At 45.7% G+C, this 21,202-nt stretch overlaps 1 protein-coding gene across 1 annotated transcript in view; it reads right to left on the reverse strand.

Moving 5' to 3' along the window:
- Positions 1-2,592: 2,592 nt before the first annotated feature.
- Positions 2,593-21,202, reverse strand: part of SHB (SH2 domain containing adaptor protein B) — a 175,082-nt gene continuing 156,472 nt past the window's right edge. Inside the window, exon 6 of the mRNA XM_033917607.1 lies at positions 2,593-4,638. Within this exon, the coding sequence (XP_033773498.1) occupies positions 4,455-4,638 (184 nt within the window). The 3' untranslated portion in view covers positions 2,593-4,454. The remainder of the gene's footprint in view (positions 4,639-21,202) is intronic.

Genomic DNA, 21,202 nt, shown 5'->3' on the forward strand with positions numbered 1-21,202 from the left:
ACAGACTTCAATCTATTGGCGTGACAGACCAGGTATTGCTCTGGTTCAAGTCTTACTTCGAAAACCGTTTATCAAATGTCTTCTTCAATAATTCATCATCGGATAGTTTTTCATTACCTTATGGCATCCCTCAGGGATCAATACTTTCACCGTTAATGTTCAACATCTTTCTTGCTCCCCTTATGACTCTCTGCCAGTCTATCGGATTCTCAGTATTCGCATATGCTGATGATATACAGCTGATACATCCAATAGATCCCAATAATTTACAAGAAATAACAGCAATTAATGGAAAACTGGATCAAATTCATCACTGGTTAGATACCAATAGACTAGCCTTGAATATCAATAAAACTAATGCTATGCTCTTTCCATGGAAGGACTGCCAAAGACTTCTTTCCCCCATTTCTATTAAAGGCACTCCTTTGCAGATGGCACACAATATTAGGATTCTTGGAGTAATATTTGATAATAAACTAACTTATCATGACCACATAAGCCATGTGGTCAAATCTACCTTCTACAGACTCCGTCAAATTCGTTCAGTGGCCAAATTTTTATGTGCAAAATCTCTGAATATTTTAATTCATTTGTTAGTAATTTCTAAAATTGATTATTGTAGTGCACTATTTAAAGATTTACTGCAAAAAAGAAATTAGACGTCTGCAAATTATTCAGAACGCCTCAGTTAAAATTATTTATAAAGCCAAAAAATTTGATCATGTCTCTCCATTACTTAAAAAAGCACATTGGCTCCCAGTTGCACACCGAATCTTATATAAAATATGCCTACTTACTTTAAAATCATTATTATTTAAAGCCCCTGCTTTTATATTTAGAGTTTTAATTCCTCATCTTACTTTAAGACAGTTAAGATCCCAAGATCAACACTTATTGGCCATTCCCTCACTGAAAGTCATCAATACGAGGCGTCACACTATATTTTCAATAACAGCACCCCAATCTTGGAATGATCTCCCACTATTTATTAGAGAAGAAAAGCACTTAGATAAATTTAAATCCAAACTTAAGAGTTTCCTTTTTATAGACGCTTTTAATGAATAAATCACAAAGACTTGTTTCCTTTTTTCTTTTTACTTTGTACATTATTATAAATTTTACCTGTTGCCCTTCCTATTGTTCTTTCCTTAAACGTTATTTAAATTAATATGGATTGTAACCCATTAATAATTTTACCCTCTGCCTTGATGTTATATGTATAAGTTAAACTATATATAGAAATGTTTGTATTTAGTATTTTAATTTGATCTGAATATTGTCTGTCTGTTCTGTTCCCTATATTTGATTATTTATGTAAACTGTACATCGCCTAGAAATTGTGATAGGCGATTAATCAAATTATATAATAAACTTGGAAACTTGGATGGAAGGAAGAAAATAACCAGAAAATGAGGAAAGCAGAAACCAGACAACAAAGGTAGAAAAAAATGTTTGTTTTTGTTTAGGATAAAGTAGTATTTTAGCTGTGTTGACAAACGTTTATAAATAGAAAATGGAATTTAAAATGATCCTTTTTATTGGACTAATTTTAATACATGGAAAAGGACATCAGATCTTGTTGCTTATTCTTTCAATTAAGAGCATAAGAGTTGCCATACTGGGACAGACTGAAGGTCTCTCAAGCCCAGTATCCTGTTTCCAGCAGTGGACAATCCAGGTCACAATTATTTGAGAAGATCCCCAAAAAATAAAAACAGATTTTATGCTGCTTATTAGCCTAGAAAAAAACAGTGGATATTTTCAAGTTTTTGTAGACTGACTCACCAGGATCACCCAAATTTCAACCTCAGTTTATACTAGAGACATCGTTTTCTCCTCCTTTTTGGAGGGGAAAAGGTCACCTCTGTTTATATTCAGATCGGTTTATATTTGAGTATATATGGTAAAAGGGGCTTTTCTTTGCACAGACTGCAGTAAAGACCTCTGCAGCAGCCTAAGTCAGAGCCAGAGTAGTTCTCCCTCATTCCCTCTACTGGTTGTGGTGGAAGTCAGATACTTGAAATCCTCATAACTGATCCCTATTTCTGCTTCCCTACTAATCCAATGTTAACTGCTGCCACTAGTCTTAACTGGAAATACTGCAAATTTGCTGTTTGTTTGTTCTATTTACTACCTAGTTTCCAAGTAGCACATTTGCTAGGTTTTGTGCTACTTCACAGTATCTGGCAGTGAAGGGATTTTTGTGTTGCAATTACCGAGGTGACAGTAAAATTTTAATATGCATTTTATATGACAAGCCCTAAGGAAAAACATCCTTGCTCTAGAGCAGGGGTGTCAAAGTCCCTTCTTGAGGGCTGCAATCTAGTCGGGTTTTCAGGATTTCCCCAATGAATATGCATGAGATCTATTAGCATACTATGAAAGCAGTGCATGCAAATAGATCTCATGCATATTCTTTGGGGAAATCCTGAAAACCCGACTGGATTGCGGCCCTTGAGGAGGTACTTTGACAACCCTGCTCTAGAGTTTCTGAACAGAATCTAGAATGGGTAAAAGTTTCATTATGTTGACTACACCAACCTGTCTACTATTCAAACCTGTACATGTCAATCAAAGATTTCTTAATAATAAAGATTAAAACTTCTTTGAGAAAAAATAAAATTTAATAACTTTAATTTTAACAGTTTACAAAACAAAAAATAAATTCTGTTTATGAATATTTTATATTTGCCTTGCATCATTTTTAACAATGAAATATTTAGGATTTTTTTACAAAACTGTAGAAAGGCTTTTAGCGCCGGCTGCGGCGATAACACCTCGACGCTCATAGATTTCTTATGAGTGTTGGAGCTGTTATCACTACAGTTTTGTAAAAGGGGGAGGGGTTAGTGTTCAGAGTGTCACACACATGAACATTGTCAGGTGTGCCATAAGAGAAGGAATATCTAGAGCCACTGTGCAATTTTTTATACACATATTATAAAGTTCCACTTTGTTGCAGACTTAAACCCTCGGCATTCTTTGGGCTCTCAGAACACTATATGGAAAAAATAATAGTTTAGTACGTTCTATAATTCAGTGTCAAATGCCATATGATCCATTAGTGTAGGAGATTTCACATTTTCACATGGGTCTCTCGGGTTCAGATTCAAGTAAAATTAAAGCCCGCAACAAGTAGAAATGATAGTCTGAACCGATAACGAACCGTTTACTTTTGAGCTAGAATATGCAGTTTAAGATAAAACAGATAATGGTTGTGCAGTGCACAGTTTTTATCATGCTTCAGTCATATCTTTTTTGCCATGGATCCCTAATCCCGCCCATACCTACTATGGATATGCTAGGTAAAATTATCTTTAAAAAACTGGATGAATTGTGGCAACTAGCACAAAAGTTAAGAAAAATTCATGTATCCCATACAAGAAATTTTACACATCAGTAGGTCTGTTTGTACATTTGTGCTACATACTGTATTGTAGATTTCACTTGGGGAAGTGGAAAATCCATAAATGTTAGAATACAATTAGCTAGTTATCTTATTATAGGACTGAAAACTCTGTATGACTCTTCTTGTGAAATTGAGGACAGAGGAATAGTGGTAAAAGCATTAAAACACCTCTGGAATCCAATCATAAACCCCAACCTTTTCATAAGAATGAACATAGTTGAACACATACATCACTTTAACAATAGAAAAGCAGAATCAACTGTCTCCTATGTTCTAGGTATGAATGTGGCAAGTGAAAACAGTAACCCCCTTAGAAAGGTTTCTTGTACCAAAAGAATAAAAATATATGTATATATTAAACCATTTTACTTACATGCCTTGCTCATAAATAATTCAAGAAAAACATTTTCTGTTGTAAGATTACACATTAATGTCTTCTAATCAAATATCAGATAATGAAAATTACTCTTACATTGGCTCAGCCTAGGATGTGGAGCAGAAACATATAACTAAATGGGAAAAGTGAGCAAAGTTGCAGAGACCGGCATGCCATACTCTTCTGAGGTGCTAATCTTTTGGATATACAGACACAAAAAACAGTGTCTATTCAGTTGAAAGGAGATAGCACATCACTGTGAAAATATTTGGTAGCTTCATCAAATATTATATGAATTAGTAACCATTATAAAACCAAAAAGACAACCCTTGCTGCTTCCAGTTGCACTAAGTTTTCATTTTATCTTCATGAGCAAATCTTTGGATTTGAAAAGATTTCTAGTTCACAAAAACAAAGAGAGGTTGATTTGTCCATCCAAAGTGCAATTCCCCTCCTCCCCATTGACAAGCTGGTCTGAAGACATGGTAGTGCAATAGTACCATACAAATAGAAATGTGTATAACTAGCAATTATTAGTTCAAGGTAGCAATTATCCATTCTCAAACGTCAGTGTTTACGTGTCCCACTTTGCTCTGGAAACAGTTATGGTAATGTCACTGCACTGATATCTGTTCATCTATCCACAGGAAGGAATAATCACTTTATTTTCTATAAGGTTCGCACAGCGACTGGGTATAGAAGGGACAAGTGTTCTGCTCCTTTTACTGGCAGTTTTGTGGTTGTGTAATAGTGGATGACCTCTGAGACACTGTCAAATGGAGGACTATTTTGACCCAATATATATTTCTCTTTGGCTTTTATCAGTTTCATATGCATGAAACCTTGGCTGCTCCTGTAAAGAAAATTGAGAGAATACATTATTGTATATAATATGCATTACAAATCTTATTCCTCATTATTTAAATCATTGATTTTTGTTGGTAAATGTATGATAAAATGAAATGACTTGCAAAGCAATTAGAGAATTTAGAATATAATACCATCTAGAAAATTATCAAGTAGTACAAGCCATCCCTCCTAGGTACCATGCTGAAAAAAATTTAACACATAGTCTGAGGGCATGAAGCACCACATTCAAATGTAGCCCTAGGTGCTCTGAAGCGATTGTCAAGCTTACAAGGTTTAGGTGCATGTAGATGGTGGCTCCTATGGCCATTTTGATTATAGAACTACTATTTTAGTTCAATTTCTTTATTGAATATTTGAAAGTACAAAAGGCAAAATAGGCAAAAAACAGTGAACATGGGCAGTGTAACAATTGAATAGAATAAGAATCTAACAATACAATCCACTGCGCAAAAAGAAAAATCCAGGATTGTAATCGCTAAGAGTAGGCTATGTCAGAGAAAATGCAAGGAATAAAGGAAAGAAGAAGAAGAAGAAAAGAGGGAGAGAAAGAAAAATGAAGAAGACAGGAGTGTCTACAAAGCAGAATGAACATACATGTCAAGAAATTTCCAAGGTGACGTACCGTCCGTGAGGAAAGTCTGGAAATACATTTCTTTTCATAAGCATAAGATTCAAATTTATGATACAGGCACAAAGAGTTCCACCAAAAGGTGTAGTCCAACAAGGAGGTTGACTTCCAATTTTTCAAAATATGCATAAGGGCAGTCGCAATCATGGCGTCAATGAGTTTGGCTGGACAGTGCGAATGAGCAAAGCAGGGGTGTTGAGATCAAAGAATAATAACATCCAAGGGTATGGCAGCTGAGCAGGAGGTAATGGATTGTACCTATATTGTATTTCAATTTGTGGAGTTCCAGATACAAATTGTGTCTGGGGCTCTGGGAAGGGTGAGTGGGAATATGATCCTTGTCAGGAAGGTTCGAGATAAACATTTCGACATATACAAAGAATCTCCTTAGGAGATATAATGGATGAGTGAGCCTTGCTTGCAGGAAAGGGAAACTAATAGAGTGATAGGGAACATAATGGGGTGGAGGAATTAATAGAGGGCAAAGCAAGTCTGGTCAGGAGGAAATAGAGAGCAGAGAAGTATAGAAAAAAGTGGGTCGGTAATGTGTGTGTGTGAGGGATGGGCAGGTGCGGATATTAAACATGCTACTCTAAAAGTAAAGTTAAACTGAGCTGGGAGAAAGAAGTGTGGGAAAAAGAGTAATAAGATGAGAAGATGACGACGCTAAGGCAGGGAGGGATTGAAAAAGGTGGGGATCGATTGAGAGAAAAAAAAAAAATGTATATGGTGTGCGCAGATTAGGTAGAAAAGAGAGACTATTGAACTGGCTGGGAGGGGGAGAACATGGATTGCATAGATAAGCCAGAGTGGACTGGAAGGTGCTGAATGTGTGTGGTGTAGATGGGATGAGAGTACATAAGAACATAAGAACATAAGCAATGCCTCTGCTGGGTCAGACCTGAGGTCCATCATGCCCAGCAGTCCGCTCACGCGGCGGCCCAACAGGTCCAGGACCTGTGCAGAAATCCTCTATTTATACCCCTCTATCCTCTTTTCCAGCAGGAAACCGTCCAATCCTTTCTTAAATCCCAGTACCGTATTCTGCCCTATTACATTCTCTGGAAGCGCATTCCAGGTGTCCACCACACGTTGGGTAAAGAAGAACTTCCTAGCATTTGTTTTGAATCTGTCCCCTTTCAACTTTTCCAGATGCCCTCTTGTTCTTTTATTATTCGAAAGTTTGAAGAATCTGTCCCTCTCTACTCTCTCTATGCCCTTCATGATCTTGTAAGTCTCTATCATATCCCCTCTAAGTCTCCTCTTCTCCAGGGAAAAGAGACCCAGTTTCTCCAATCTCTCAGCATATGAAAAGTTTTCCATCCCTTTTATCAGACGTGTCGCTCTCCTCTGAACCCTCTCGAGTATTGCCATATCCTTCTTAAGGTACGGCGACCAATATTGGACGCAGTATTCCAGATGCGGGCGCACCATCGCCCGATACAACGGCAGGATAACTTCTTTCGTCCTGGTTGTAATACCCTTCTTGATTATACCTAGCATTCTATTCGCTCTCTTAGCGGCCGCTGCGCACTGTGCCGTCGGCTTCATTGTCATGTCCACCATTACCCCTAAGTCCCTTTCCTGAGTACTCTCATTCAATAACATCCCTCCCATCGTATAGTTGTACCTCAGGTTTCTGCTTCCCACATGCAGTACTTTACATTTCTCAACGTTGAACTTCATCTGCCATCTCGTTGCCCATTCCCCTAGTTTATTCAGGTCCCTTTGCAATTCTTCGCAGTCCTCTTTAGTCCGAGCTCCACTGAATAGTTTGGTGTCGTCTGCAAATTTTATTATCTCACACGTCGTCCCTATTTCTAGATCATTTATGAATATATTAAATAGTAGTGGCCCGAGCACCGAGCCCTGCGGAACACCACTTGTGACCCTCTTCCAGTCCGAGTAGTGGCCCTTCACCCCCACCCTCTGTTTCCTACCCGCCAACCAGTTTCTGATCCATCTATGCACATCTCCGTCCACCCCATGGTTCTTCAGTTTCCGGAGTAGACGCTCGTGAGGCACCTTGTCAAAGGCTTTTTGGAAATCCAGGTATACGATGTCTATGGGGTCTCCTTTGTCCGTCCGTTTGTTGATTCCTTCGAAGAAGTGCAATAAGTTAGTTAAGCACGATCTCCCCCTGCAGAAACCATGTTGGCTTGGTATCAGAAGTTCATTTCTTTCCAAATGTTCATCGATGTTTTCTTTTATCAGCGCTTCTGCCATTTTCCCCGGAACCGAGGTCAGACTCACAGGTCTGTAGTTTCCCGGGTCACCTCTTGATCCCTTTTTGAAGATGGGCGTGACGTTGGCTATCTTCCAATCCTCTGGTATCACACCTGTTTTCAGGGATAGGTTGCAAACTTGCTGCAGTAGTTCTGCTATCTCCTCCTTTAATTCCTTCAGAACCCTTGGATGGATTCCGTCTGGACCCGGGGATTTGTCAGTTTTTAGTTTTTCTATCTGCCTGCGCACATCTTCAAGGCTCACTTCCATGGATGTTAATTTTTCTGCTTCATTTCCATTGAAGAATTGCTCAGGTTCCGGTAAGTTGGTTGTGTCTTCGTTCGTAAATACAGACGAAAAGAACATGTTAAGTCTTTCTGCGACTTCTTTCTCCTCCTTCACTACCCCCTTCCTGTCTCCATCATCCAGCGGTCCCACTCCTCCCTAGCTGGCTGTTTCCCTTTAACATATCTGAAGAATGGTTTGAAATTTCGTGCCTCCCTGGCTAGCTTCTCTTCATACTCTCTTTTGGCTTTTCGAACCACTCGGTGACATTCTTTTTGATACTTCCTGTGCTCCATCCAGTTCCCCTCAGTTTTGTCCTTTTTCCATTTCCTGAATGAATTTTTCTTATTGCCTATCGCTTCCTTCACTATTTTAGTCAGCCATACCGGGTCTTTTGTTCGACTCTTTTTGCTCCCCTTTCTGAATCTGGGTATGTACAAATTTTGCGCCTCGCTCACCGTGTCCCTGAAAAAAAGCCAGGCATGTTCTACCGTTTGCCATTTCTTGGAAGTGTTCCTAAGTTTCTTCCTTACCATTTCCCTCATTGCTTCATAGTTTCCTTTCCTGAAGTTGAAAGTTGTTGCTATGGTTCTCTTTCCTTTCGGTATTCCTACTTCAACTTTGAACTTGATCATATTATGATCGCTGTTTCCCAACGGTCCCACTACTTCCACTTCCTTTGCAGGGCCCATTAACCCATTTAGGATTAGATCCAGAGTGGCATTTCCTCTCGTTGGTTCTCTAACAAGCTGCTCCATGAAACAATCTTGTGTAGCCTCCAGAAATTCTGTCTCTCTAGCGCATCTGGAGCTTCCAAGTTTCCAGTCTATCCCGGGGTAGTTGAAGTCTCCCATAATAACTGTGTAACCACTTTTGCATTCTCGCTTCATCTCGGTTTCCATTTCTCTGTCGATATCTCCGGTTTGCCCGGGTGGACGATAGTATAGGCCCATCTTTATTTCATGTCCTTTCCTATCCGGTATTTTAATCCATAGCGATTCCAGCTTGTTGGTCATCTCCACTGTGTCCATTCTTGTCGATTGTATGCTTTCTTTTATGTATAGGGCTATTCCACCTCCTTTCTGTCCTGACCTGTCCTGGCGATAGAGCTTGTACCCCGGCAGTGCTGTATCCCATTTGCTTTCCTCATTCCACCATGTTTCAGAGATTCCAATGATGTCTATGTCCTCTGCATTGGCCAAAGCCTCTAGTTCCCCCATTTTGTTGCTTAGGCTCCTTGCATTAGTATATATGCAATTTAGGTCCTGGCATTTTCTTGTCTTCACTACCTTTCCCTGTGCTTCGATCCTTGGTGTCTTCTCTTTTGCTGCACTCTTTCTAACCTCCTCTTCTAGGTTAGTCGACTCCTGTAATTTATCCCTTGCTTCTTCCCAGCCTTTTTTCCCCTTAGTATCTTCATGGGATACCTTCTTCCGAATCGTCGACTCTAGGTCGACTGTCGGCTTTCCCCTTCCTTTTAGTTTAAAGCCTGTTCTATTCCTCTCATGACGTTGCTTGCTAGAAGTCTTGTTCCCGCTGCGCTCAGGTGCAGTCCATCTCTCCTGTAGAGCTTGTTCTTACCCCAGAACGTTGTCCAGTTCCTCACGAAGTGGAAACCTTCTTCCTCACACCATTTCCTCATCCACGCATTTATTGATTGTAGTTCCTCCTGCCTTTTCACATCTGCCCTCGGTACCGGTAGGATCTCTGAGAATGCTATCTTCTGGGTCCTCATCTTCAGCTTCCTTCCCAGAATCTTGAACTGTTCTATCAGCGTGCCTCTTCTGTAGTCTCTCCTGCTGACATCATTCGTCCCGATGTGGATCATTACTGCGGTCTCTTCCGTCTCTGCTCCATCCAGGATCATCCCAATTTTGTCCACGATGTCCTTGGTTCTCGCTCCTGTGAGGCAGGTCACCAGTCGATCCTCTCTCCCTCCTGCTATGTGGCTGTCCACATGCCTCAGGATCGAGTCTCCCACTAGGATCGCTGACTTTCCCTTCTTCAGTTTTCGCTTCGGTCTCAGGTCAATGTCCTCGGTGTGCTTCTCTCTCTCTTCTGGGCATCGACTAGCCAATTTCTCCCCCTCTTGTGGTATTCCTCCGTGGCTGTCTTCTTTGAGGTCATCTGCTTCTTGCTCCCCCTTCCATATTGGTGTAACTTCATCCTTCATCTGGAGTTCGTTCTCTGCCACCCTCCTCCTGTATGCTTCCTCAATGAATTCCTCGAGCTCCCTGACTTCCTTCTCAATGTGTCTCTCACTCCTGAAGTCTTCAAATGCCTTGATAGGGTCCTCTGTGGTGTAAAGTCCTTCTAGCTCCAGTATCTTGTCCTCAAGTCGCTTGACTTCTTTCTTCAAGCTTTTCAGCTCCTGACACCGACTGCATACATAAGACTGTCTCCCCGAGGGGAGGTAGTCATACATATGACAGTCTGTGCAGAACACTGGAAAGCTCATCTTCTGGTTTCCCTCTGCTTCCATCGTCGTTCCTACTTTTAAGATAACAGTTAAGATTATGTGCTCTTTCTGTGCCTGCTTCTTGCCTTCCTGCCTTCTTATGTGTGCTGTCTTTGCTCTTCCTTACTTTACTGCTTCTTGTGTGTGCTGGTTCTTTCTGCGCTTGCTTCTTCCTTACCTTCTGTGTTTCTGTACTTGCCGCTTCCTTACCTTTCAGTCCTTCCCTGTGCTCCTGGGTGTAGTGACTTGGCCCTTCTTGAGGCCCTTCGCAAAGGCGCTCTCGCTAAGGCGAGCGCCTTCGCCGCGCGCCGAACGGCCGCGCGCCGTTAGCTCCTCCCCTTTTGTAGGGGAGTTCGGACGCTGACTCTTCCGACGCGGTGGGGGTGGGCGGAGCTTACTCTCGCCCTGCCCCTAGCCTCCTGCTCTTCCTCCTCGGCTCTTTTCTTTACTTGTAACTGTTTTTAAACAGCTTTCTCCTGCTCCTCTTCCTCTCCCTTAGCTATCCTTGCTGCTCCTCCTGTCCGATGCTGTGCACCGCGTGTGTCTTTGACTCCTCCCCTTTTGTAGGGGAGTTCGGACGCTGACTCTTCCGACGCGGTGGGGGTGGGCGGAGCTTACTCTCGCCCTGCCCCTAGCCTCCTGCTCTTCCTCCTCGGCTCTTTTCTTTACTTGTAACTGTTTTTAAACAGCTTTCTCCTGCTCCTCTTCCTCTCCCTTAGCTATCCTTGCTGCTCCTCCTGTCCGATGCTGTGCAGAGTAGGATAGTAAACTGTGGTGATGAGTTGGGGAGAAAGAGACTGGTGGGATTTGCAGTGCTAGCCCTAGTATTTCTTTTAGCCACGTCCTCCCTATGTGGCAAGACCTGCTGTTCTCTTCTTGTTAATTACAGCCTGACCAGCTGTGTTGACAATCCATCATGCTTTAATTTTCTTTATGTGGCTTTGGTAATTAGTGGCAAATTGAGCACCTTCAATCACTTTGGCTCCTATGGACTGGTAAACTGTAACAATTCCATTTGGTGCTGGTTGCAGAAGAGATTTTTTAGGTTATCAGATCTTCCCAACCTATTGTGCACATGGTTAAGAAAAGCACAAGTCTGGTGTCAAAATTTTGGCAACATCTTCCAGCTATTAGTGACACACTAATGTGTCCCAACACACTGGTTGAAAACCACTGGCCTAGAACATCGATCAGATGTATTCAAAACTAACATTTCCTTTCTCCATCCCCACTTCTAAGAATCAGTTCCTGCTAGCCACCATTGAAGCAACTTAGACTGCTGCAGTAGATTCAACTTTGGTATTTTTTGTGGTCAGTTGCAGCATGTAAATGCATCAAAGTGATTATTCATCCACCACCAGTGCCTATTAACATTTAAAAGAATACAATATTAATTTTTTTCAGCTTCAAATACTACCTTTCACATTGCAACTAAGGAGATTTACAACCAAATTAAAAAATTGGTCCCAACAAACTTATGAAAGTGCTTTAATGCTTCCTAAAGACTAGAATAGTTACATCTACTCTGATAACCTTCATAAAACCTCACTGTTTGGGGGTGGGGGGGGGGGGCAGATGGTGGGAAGAGAGAGAATAAAGCATTCCAGAATAAGGAGACAATGTATCTAAATGTAGTATGTTGGGTGATATCGACATGTATTTGAACAGATCGATGTACCGGGATGGATTGAGTAATCAGGATAGTAGGAACCAGGAAATTAGACAGGAGGGCCTGCGCAGATAGCCCTATATACCAGTACAAAAACCTTAAAGCCTATCTGGAAGCCAATTTGTTAACAAAAGACATTCTGTACAGGGATGACGTGATTCTATCTGCTCACTTCAGTAAGAAGCCTAGGTGCATTATTTTAGAGGAATTAAAGAATCAGAGAGAAAACCATTTACTGAGTTGTGATAATCTAAAATAGGAGTTCCTAAAGAAGTAGTGGGTATGGAAAGAAGTCAACAAACAGGGTATGAAAAAGGGTGAAACTTTCTAGATAGTGAAGGAAGTTTTAAGGACAGTTATTTGTAGTATAACTGTGTACTACTGTAATATTAGCAACATATTAGCAGTTTGTACTGTTCTTGTACAATCTCACTTTATTCCGGGACCAGTGGTTTTTTCCCTGTAGGAAGCATTAAAATTTCAGAGGCTTTTACCCCCTCCCCCTCATACCTTATCACTGAGCATGCTCTTGTACTCACCAGTCTTTCTTCCTACAAACCAGGCTGTAGAAGCTTATCTTTTCATGTTTACTTTTGTGATATTTTTTGTTTGCGGTTCTCACCCTTGTGCTGAGGTTCCCTACAGGGACATCCTTGACTACGGGAGATCACAGACCATTGGAGAATGTCTGCTTGGGGGGGGGGGGGGGTCCCTGCTTGGCAGTAGGCCCCCTGGACAGCCTGCACATCAGATCAGAGGTCAGGGATTGGTCACTTGAGAGCTTGCTCACCTCAAGTTTGTCCACTATTTGGGTGGAGTGCAGGCTGAGTGGTTCCGTGGAGGCGTGACCAGGATTGGAACCAGACTGCGCTCCTCTACCAGGTGTTTTGCATGATGTGTCCATGGGTGGCAACCGTGGTGGTCAGGCTGATGTGGCAGTCAGAAGACTTGAAATCCAGTTTTCCAAGTTCCCTGAGGCACAGGATCTCCTTGGGAGCTGTTTTAGCTCTGCCTGCAGTTTCTCTCATTCAGCATATGGTCACAGTGACTAAAAGTTGCAGTGTTTCTTGTCAGCACATGCTTCTGTGAGAACAAGCTAACAGCTTTAATCAGAGATTTGGGAGATCTATAAAAAGGGGTTTTAAGGTGGTTTCCCTGCTTGCTCTATGCCTCTCTACCCCTAAAATCCTAAAATCTGTTTTTGAGTGTTTTCTGTGGTTTTTCCCAGGTTATTTTTAGTCAAAACAGGCCTTCAGTGGTCATCTTGGATTGTTCCAGATTTGATTTTAAAAGTTATTTTTCATACTTGCCAGCTTCATATTTGACAGAAAACTACATAGATGACCTCCCAGGACAGAATGGCATGGATTCATACCTCATTTGTGGTGAATGGCTCTCGGATTTGCAGCCGTGTTCCACGTGCGCTGTGGCTGGTGAGGGGGGTGAGGTTTGCTTGGATGCAGTGCTTTTGACCTCCAAAGAGGATCTTCAAGCGCCTTATGCCCCGATTCCCACAAAATTAGTGTCAGGGTCCCCTGGGGAGTACGCTAGCAGCGTTTCAGTGAAACGCAAGCACGGCTCCGCCGATAAACCTCATTAATCTTCCAAGCATTCCACATCTGAGGCGCAGAAGTCGGCTCCCGCCAAAGAGGATGGTTTTCCCCTGAATTTGTGAATATGCTTTATCAGGCATACTTAGCTAAAAAGCCTCCGTTTTCCTTCCACCAGCCTCTGTCACAGGGACCCCTGCTCTGAGGGACCAGGGTCTTTCTTCTTGCCTTCCTGCGGGGGTACCAGGGAGTACGTTGGCTGTGCCTGCAATTGCGCCAGATACTCTTTCTATTCCTCTGCTTTCGCAGGGCAGCACTACAGCAGCCAAGAATGTGATGGATCTCCAGGATCCAGACCAATGTGGAGCCCATGATTTGGGGGAGACCCCACTGTGCGCAGATTCTTCAACTTTTGCACCTTGTGGATTTAATCTCTGCAGGAATTGAAGCTGCAGACGGAATAGCCAGTCACTGTGGAATGTTCCCTCCCGACATTGTGGTGCTTTGTGATTTGGATTTTCTCATCTCCGGAGTGGATTACATGGCTGAAGCCTTGTACAAACACAACCAAAAAATGGGAGTATAATTATTAAATACCATAATCCTCATTTGACTCCAATGTTCTCAATATAGAAGACTGAATTATTAACAAACACTAACCTTAAATTTAGAATACTGATGCCTTGTATGACATCTTGAAAGTTTTCACCAACCTTGGTGCCTATTCTGTTTCGGCTCACAGAATGCTCTGGATCAGGCAGTGGTCTGGTGATTCATCTTCTAAAGTTACATTGAGGGTCAGCTCCTGTTCGGCCAGGGTCTGGATGACCTTATGGCCAGTATTCAAGATTGTAAACCCAAGGAGTTTGGGGCGTTCTAATTTTCATCGCTTCCGGCATTCTCACCTGTACTCAGGTCCTTCCACAGGACAACAGTCCTCTGTCTGCCACACCATGCTTCGGCAGGTCTCATAGTCAGCAGTCTGTGGTAAGTTGGCTGGCAGCTTCTGCTACGAAACAGTTCTGACACTAGGCCGATATCTCCTCCTCCGTGCATTGGAGGGGGAGGGGGGAGGATGTTGGCCTCTCTGGTGGAATGGAAGGCCATCACCTCCGACCGCTGGGTACTGGAGATTCTCAAAGATGGCTACAGATTGGAGTTTCTCTATCCTCTAGCTGAGTATTTTCTGGATTCCCCTGCGGGCTGTCACAAGAATATGGTTCGAGTGCAGTCCACAGACTATTGGATATTGTGGCAATTGAACCTGTGCCGGAGCAAAACTCGAGCTCTGGGAGATACTCAAAATACTTCATCCTACTTTAATGCTACTGCTTTTACAATTTTAGTTCAGACATTACTTTTGAGTATTCTGGATTACCGTAACATTGTATATTTGACAAGTACTAAGAAAAATTTGGCTAGACTGACTTTGGTTCAGAGTTCAGCAGTAAGAATGATCTATGGTCTGAGAAAGTATGACCACGTGACCCCTTACTATTGTGAGATGAATTGGTTGCCGGTGGAGGCCAGGGTGATCTTTAAGTTGGGATGCTTATATTAAAAAAGTTGCTTTTGGTGTTACCCTATTATTTCTCATTGATAGATTCGTTGTCATGGCACTTGAGAAGAGTAGAAAATCTCATGCCATGCCCTTCAGCTAATGGTTGTAAAAGTAAGAAACATCATGGACATTGTCTTTCCTATCAAGCAGCTTGTTATGATAAAGATTTGCGTCTATTATTGATTAAATCCACATCTTATGAACATTATAGAAAACTTTTGAAGACTTTTCTTTTTTTCAAAATTCTTGGTTAACTACATTTCTGTATATCACATCATTCTTGCATTTTCCCATAGCATAAACTTTTGTTAATGGCATTGAACTAAGGGTTATGAGGTCTAGAAATTTGTTATGTTATGTTCTGGACCTCAAGGTGGTCAATGCAGCCCTGAAAGTCCCTTGATTCTGCATGGAGACGGTGCGCTCAATGATCGCATCGGTGGCTCCGGGGGAGTTTCTACCTCCCTGGATCTGATGGAGGCATATCTCCAGATTCCCATTTTCCTGGACAACCGGAAGTATCTGTGATTCCATATTCTAGGGCAACATTTCCAATTTGCGGCACTGCCTTTTGGATTGGCAAGGCACCCCAGACTTTCACCAAAGTGATGGTGGTGGTGGCCCATCTCCACATCCTGGTTCACCTACATCTGGCCTGGTTAATCAGAGTTCCCTCTCTGTCCGAGGGGTGTCAGGCTGTCCGGCAGGTGGTACAGTTGCTACAACGTCTGGGGTGGGTGATCAACTTCCAGAAGATGTGGAAGTTCGATTTCACACAAGTCAGAACAAAGCGTTTCTACTCATGTCCTATCGGGAGAAGTTACAACAGATTATCAGGTACCTTCTGGCCACTCCAATCATGACAACTTGGCAGTATCTCCAGATCCTGGGGACCATGGTGACAATGATCGATGTGGTCCCATGGGCCAGAGACTGTCTGTGTCCACTGCAGGAGGCTCTGCTTTTGCGCTGGAATCCACAGCAGGACCCGTTACATTCACCCCTACCCTGGATGACGGTTGCGCGCAACAGTCTAGTGTGGTGGTTGCGTCATCTCTCGCTGGTCAGGGGTCTTCTGCTCCAGATCTCAGATTGGGTGATCCTTTCGACAGATGCGAGTCTCCAAGGCTGGGGAGCAGTGTGCATGACTGTCCTGGTTCAGGGCTGGTGGGCGCCCTCAGAGAGCAATTGGTCGCTCAATTACTTGGAACTGCGGGCGATTAGCTGGCCCCTTCTCTACTTCGAGGGTTGTCTCAGTCATCGAGCTGAGGCTCAGTTGCTCTTTTGGTGGGCGGAAAAGGCACCTTGTGGGACTGACTGCGGCGCACGTGGCAGGCATGTACAACATTGAAGCAGACTTTCTCCGTTGTCAGACATTAGACCCCAGAGAGTGCTCACTCTCTAAGAGCATGCGACTGCATAGTGGATCAATGGGGGTGCCCCAAGTTTGACCTCATGGCGACTGCAACCAACAAGAGGGCCGATCGGTTCTTCAGTCATTATCGAGAGGCCTGCAGTGAAGGCCTGGATGCTCTGGTTCAGCCCTGGCCTGAGGAGGATCTTCTTTACATTTTCCCTCCATGGCCCGATAGGGTGCCTGTTGAGGCGAATAGTGGACCACGAGGGTCGGGTGTTTCTGGTGGCACCTGACTGGCTGAGACGACCGTAAAGCACAGTTACTTACCATAACAGGTGTTATCCAGGGACAGCAGGCATATATTCTCACATGTGGGTGACGTCATCTACGGAGCCCCGATGCGGAAGCATTTTCAAGCAGACTTGATTGAAGATTTAAGTTTGCTCTGCTGCTCCACGCATGCGTGCCTTCCTGCTCCACTAGGGGGTGCATCCCCTCGTGGTCTCCAGTTCACTTAACTAGCCAAGAAGCCAACCTCGGGGAGGTGGGTGGGTTGTGAGAATATATGCCTGCTGTCCCTGGATAACACCTGTTACGGTAAGTAACTGTGCTTTATCCCAGGACAAGCAGGCATGATATTCTCACATGTGGGTGACCTCCAAGCTTACTGAAGAGGGATGGAGGGAAGTTGGCAATTTAAGCAAATAGATTTCGCAACACCGATTGGCCGAACCGGCCATCACTTCTGGACAGTGAGTCCAGACAGTAGTGGGAGGTGAAGGTATGAACCGAAGACCACGTGGCAGCCTTGCAGATTTCCTCAATAGGTGTGGACCTGAGGAAGGCTACGGAGGCTGCCATCGCTCGGACTTTGTGTCCCGTTACTCGACCATGCAGCGCGAGACCAGCCTGAGCGTAGCAAAAGGAGATGCAATCGGCCAACCAGTTGGACAAGGTGCGTTTGGAAACTGGGTGACCTAACCGGTTTGGGTCGAAGGACAAAAACAGTTGTGGGACTTTCCGGTGTGGCTGAGTGCGTTGGAGGTAAAAGGCCAACGCTCTTTTGCAGTCAAGAGTGTGGAGCGCCACTTCTCCGGGGTGAGAGTGGGGCTTGGGAAAAAACACAGGTAAGACAATGGACTGATTGAGATGGAAATCAGACACTACTTTAGGTAGGAACTTTGGATGGGTGCGGAGTACCACCTTGTCGTGATGGAATACCGTGAAGGGTGGGTCCGCTACCAGAGCTTGTAGCTCACTAACCCGCCGTGCGGACGTGAGCGCGAGTAGGAAAATTACCTTCCAAGTGAGGAATTTTGGATGGCATTTGTCTAGGGGCTCAAATGGAGGTTTCATTAGTTGAGCCAGAACCACGTTAAGGTCCCAAACCACCGGGGGAGGTTTGAGAGGGGGGTGGACGTTCAGCAGGCCCTTCATGAAGCGAGTGACTAAGGGATGGAGCGAGAGGGCTTTCCCTTCCAGGGGCTGATGAAAGGCCGCAATCGCACTGAGGTGTACTCGAATGGAGTTGGTCTTTAGGCCGGAATGAGATAGTTGAAGTAGATAGTCAAGGACCAGGGGGACGGGGACCGACACCGGGTCCTGGCTGTGGGAGGAGCACCAGGTTGAGAATCTGGTCCACTTTTGGGAGTAGCAGGTTCTCATCGAGGTTTTTCTAGAGGCCTCCAATATCTCCTTGACTGATTGAGACACGGGGAGAGCAGTCAGGGGGAGAGAAACCAAGCATTCAGATGAAGAGATTGAAGATTGGGATGTAACAGTGAACCCTGACCCTGTGACAGTAGAGAGGGAAACAGAGGCAGAGGCAGTGGATCTCTGACACTGAGTTGAAGTAGAAGGGAAAACCACGGCTGGCGTGGCCAGCGAGGGGCAATCAGGATCAGGGTGGCTTGTACTGTTTTCAGGTGGACAAGCGTCCGCAGTATCAGAGGAAACGGCGGGAACGCGTACAGGAACCTTCCCTCCCAGTCGAGGAGGAAGGCGTCGGCCTCGAGCCGGTCCGGGGAGTATATCCGGGAGCAGAAGAGAGGCAGCTTGTGATTGTGAGGGGACGCGAACAGGTCTATTTGAGGCATCCCCCACCGTTCGAACACTCCTCGTAGGGCCTGAGAGTGTAGTGACCACTCGTGTGGCTGGAGGAGGCGGCTGAGTCTGTCCACCAGGCAGTTTTGTTCTCCTTGTATGTACACCGCCCGAAGGAAGGTGTTGTTGGAGATTGCCCATTTCCAGAGGCGCAGGGCTTCCCGACAAAGGGGCCAAGACCCTGTGCCCCCTTGTTTGTTTACGTAGTACATCGCTACTTGATTGTCGGTTCGGATGAGAACCACTCGGTCGCGGAGCAGATGTTGGAAGGCTACAGCTGCGAGGTAGATGGCCCGAAGTTCTAGCACGTTGATGTGGCAGCGGCGGTCTTGTGCTGACCACATTCCTTGGGTGCGTAGGCCGTCCAGATGGGCTCCCCAAGCGTACTCCGACGAGTCCGTGGTGAGTACCTTGCTGTGGGGTGGGGTGAGGAAGAGCAAACCTTTGGAAAGATTTGAAGAGTCGGCCCACCAGCGGAGCGATCGTTGCAATGAAGGAGTCACTGTCACGGAGTGGTCGATCGGGTCCCGGTCTTGACGCCATTGAGATGCCAGGGTCCATTGAGGGATTCTCAGATGGAGGCGGGCGAAGGGTGTGACATGGACGGTGGAGGCCATGTGGCCCAGGAGGGTCATCATCTGTCGGGCTGATACTGAGGTCAGCCGAGAGATCCTTCGGCTCAGACTTACTAACGCCTCCAGGCGCGGAGGGGGGAGGAAGGAACGGAGGCGAACCGTGTCCAGCGTGGCCCCGATGAACTGTAGGGACTGCAAGGGGCGTAGTTGAGATTTTGGGAAGTTTATTTCGAACCCCAGACTTTGTAGGTAGGTAATAGTCTGTTGGGTCGCTGAGATAACCCCTTCTTTGGACGGGGCTTTGATTAGCCAGTCGTCCAGGTAGGGGAATACCTGGAGGCCCTGGGAGCGTAAGGTTGCTGCTACCACCACGAGGCACTTGGTGAAGACCCGAGGTGATGATGCTAGTCCGAAGGGGAGGACTCGGTATTGTAGGTGCCAGTCCCCTACTTGGAAACGCAAAAACTTGCGGTGAGCGGGGTGCACTGGGACATGTGTGTACGCCTCCTTGAGATCGAGGGAGCAGAGCCAGTCGCCCTCGTCGATCAGGGGGGTAGAGTGTTGGTAGTGAGAGCATCCGAAACTTTTCCCGTACCAGGAATTTGTTGAGGCGTCTCAAGTCTAGTATTGGGCGTAGGTCTCCCGTTTTTTTCGGTACCAGGAAGTAACGGGAGTAGAAGCCCTTCCCCCGTTGGTCGGGGGGGACCTTCTCCACTGCTCTCAGGCGAAGCAGGTCTCGAGCTTCGGAGAGGAGTAGAGGTAGCTGAGTCCGGTTGGGAGGGCAATTCCTTTGGGGATTGTCCGGGGGAATGGCCCGAAAGTTGAGAGAGTACCCTGATGAGATCACGCCAAGGACCCATGCGTCCGACGTGAGTTGTTCCCAGCGAGGGTAAAAGGCTTTGAGTCGACCTCCGATGGGAAGGCGGCCTGGGACTATGGCGGAGGGGGCCCACCCCCTTCCGCGTGTCCCGTCAAAAGGACGGGGATGGTTTGGTGGTCGCGGGCGGTTGAGACTTGGGCATGGCCCTGTGATGGGCTTGCGGACGTCTGGGTGGGGGCCGCGAGAAAGCAGGGGTGGACATTTGTGGGTAGCGGCGCGGAGGGGCCCTGTATGGCCTGGGCGCTGGCGGTTTGGGCTTTTGCCGGACAAGGGAGGCAAACGAGCGTTCATGTTCGGAGAGGCATTTTGTCGCCGCCTCGATAGTGTCATCGAACAATTCCTTTCCCACGCAGGGGAGGTTAGCCAACCGGTCCTGTAAGTTGGGGTCCATGTCGACCAGGCGCAGCCAAGCTAGTCGGCGCATGGCGATAGCGAAGGCTGCTTCTCTGGAGGAGAGTTCGAAGCCATCGTAGGCCGCGTGGAATAGATGAAGGCGCAGGTTGGAGAGGGACTCTAAAAGCAGGCCGAACGTTCCCTGCCGGGAGGCCGGTAGGTCAGTCTCAAAGGCTCTCAATAGTCCAATGAGGTGTTTGAGGTATGATGTGAAGGTGAAAGTGTAGCTTTGCACCCTAGAGGCCATCATTGCGTTTTGGTATAGTCTCCTGCCGAACTTGTCCAGGGTTCGGCCTTCTCGGCCTGGGGGGACCGCTGCTGAGACCCGGGACGGGTGAGCCTTTTTCAAGGAGGATTCCACTAGCAGCGATTGGTGGGAGAGCTGTGGTTGCTCGAATCCCGGGTAAGGTACTGTGCGGTACTTGGCCTCCATTTTGGAGGGTACGGCCGTGACCATGTAGGGGGTCTCCAGGTTCCTGAAGAAGGCCTGTTGGAGTACCGGGTTAGGTGGTAAGCGAAGGGACTCTCTGGGCAGTGATGGCATATCCAGCTCCGCCAGGTACTCCTTAGAGTATCTGGAGTCGGACTGGAGGTCTAAGTCCAATGCGTGGCCCATGTCTTGGACAAAGCGAGTGAAGGATGGGCGAGATGTCCCCGGGGCCCCGTGCGGGGTCGGGGAACGAGACCTTCGTCGGGTGGAGAAGGATAAGGAGGCTTCCCTCGAGTATCGAGGTTCATGCTCTGATCCATGCTCCGAGGCTGGGGAAGCACTGTGAGAGTGTTCCGGGGTTGTCGATCTTCGGCGTCTCGAGGAGCCCCTCGGAGACGATGCCGGGGTTAAAGGTACCGATCGATGTCGGAT

This window comes from Geotrypetes seraphini, chromosome 1 (genome assembly GCF_902459505.1).
Source record: "Geotrypetes seraphini chromosome 1, aGeoSer1.1, whole genome shotgun sequence".
Lineage (NCBI taxonomy): Eukaryota > Metazoa > Chordata > Amphibia > Gymnophiona > Dermophiidae > Geotrypetes > Geotrypetes seraphini.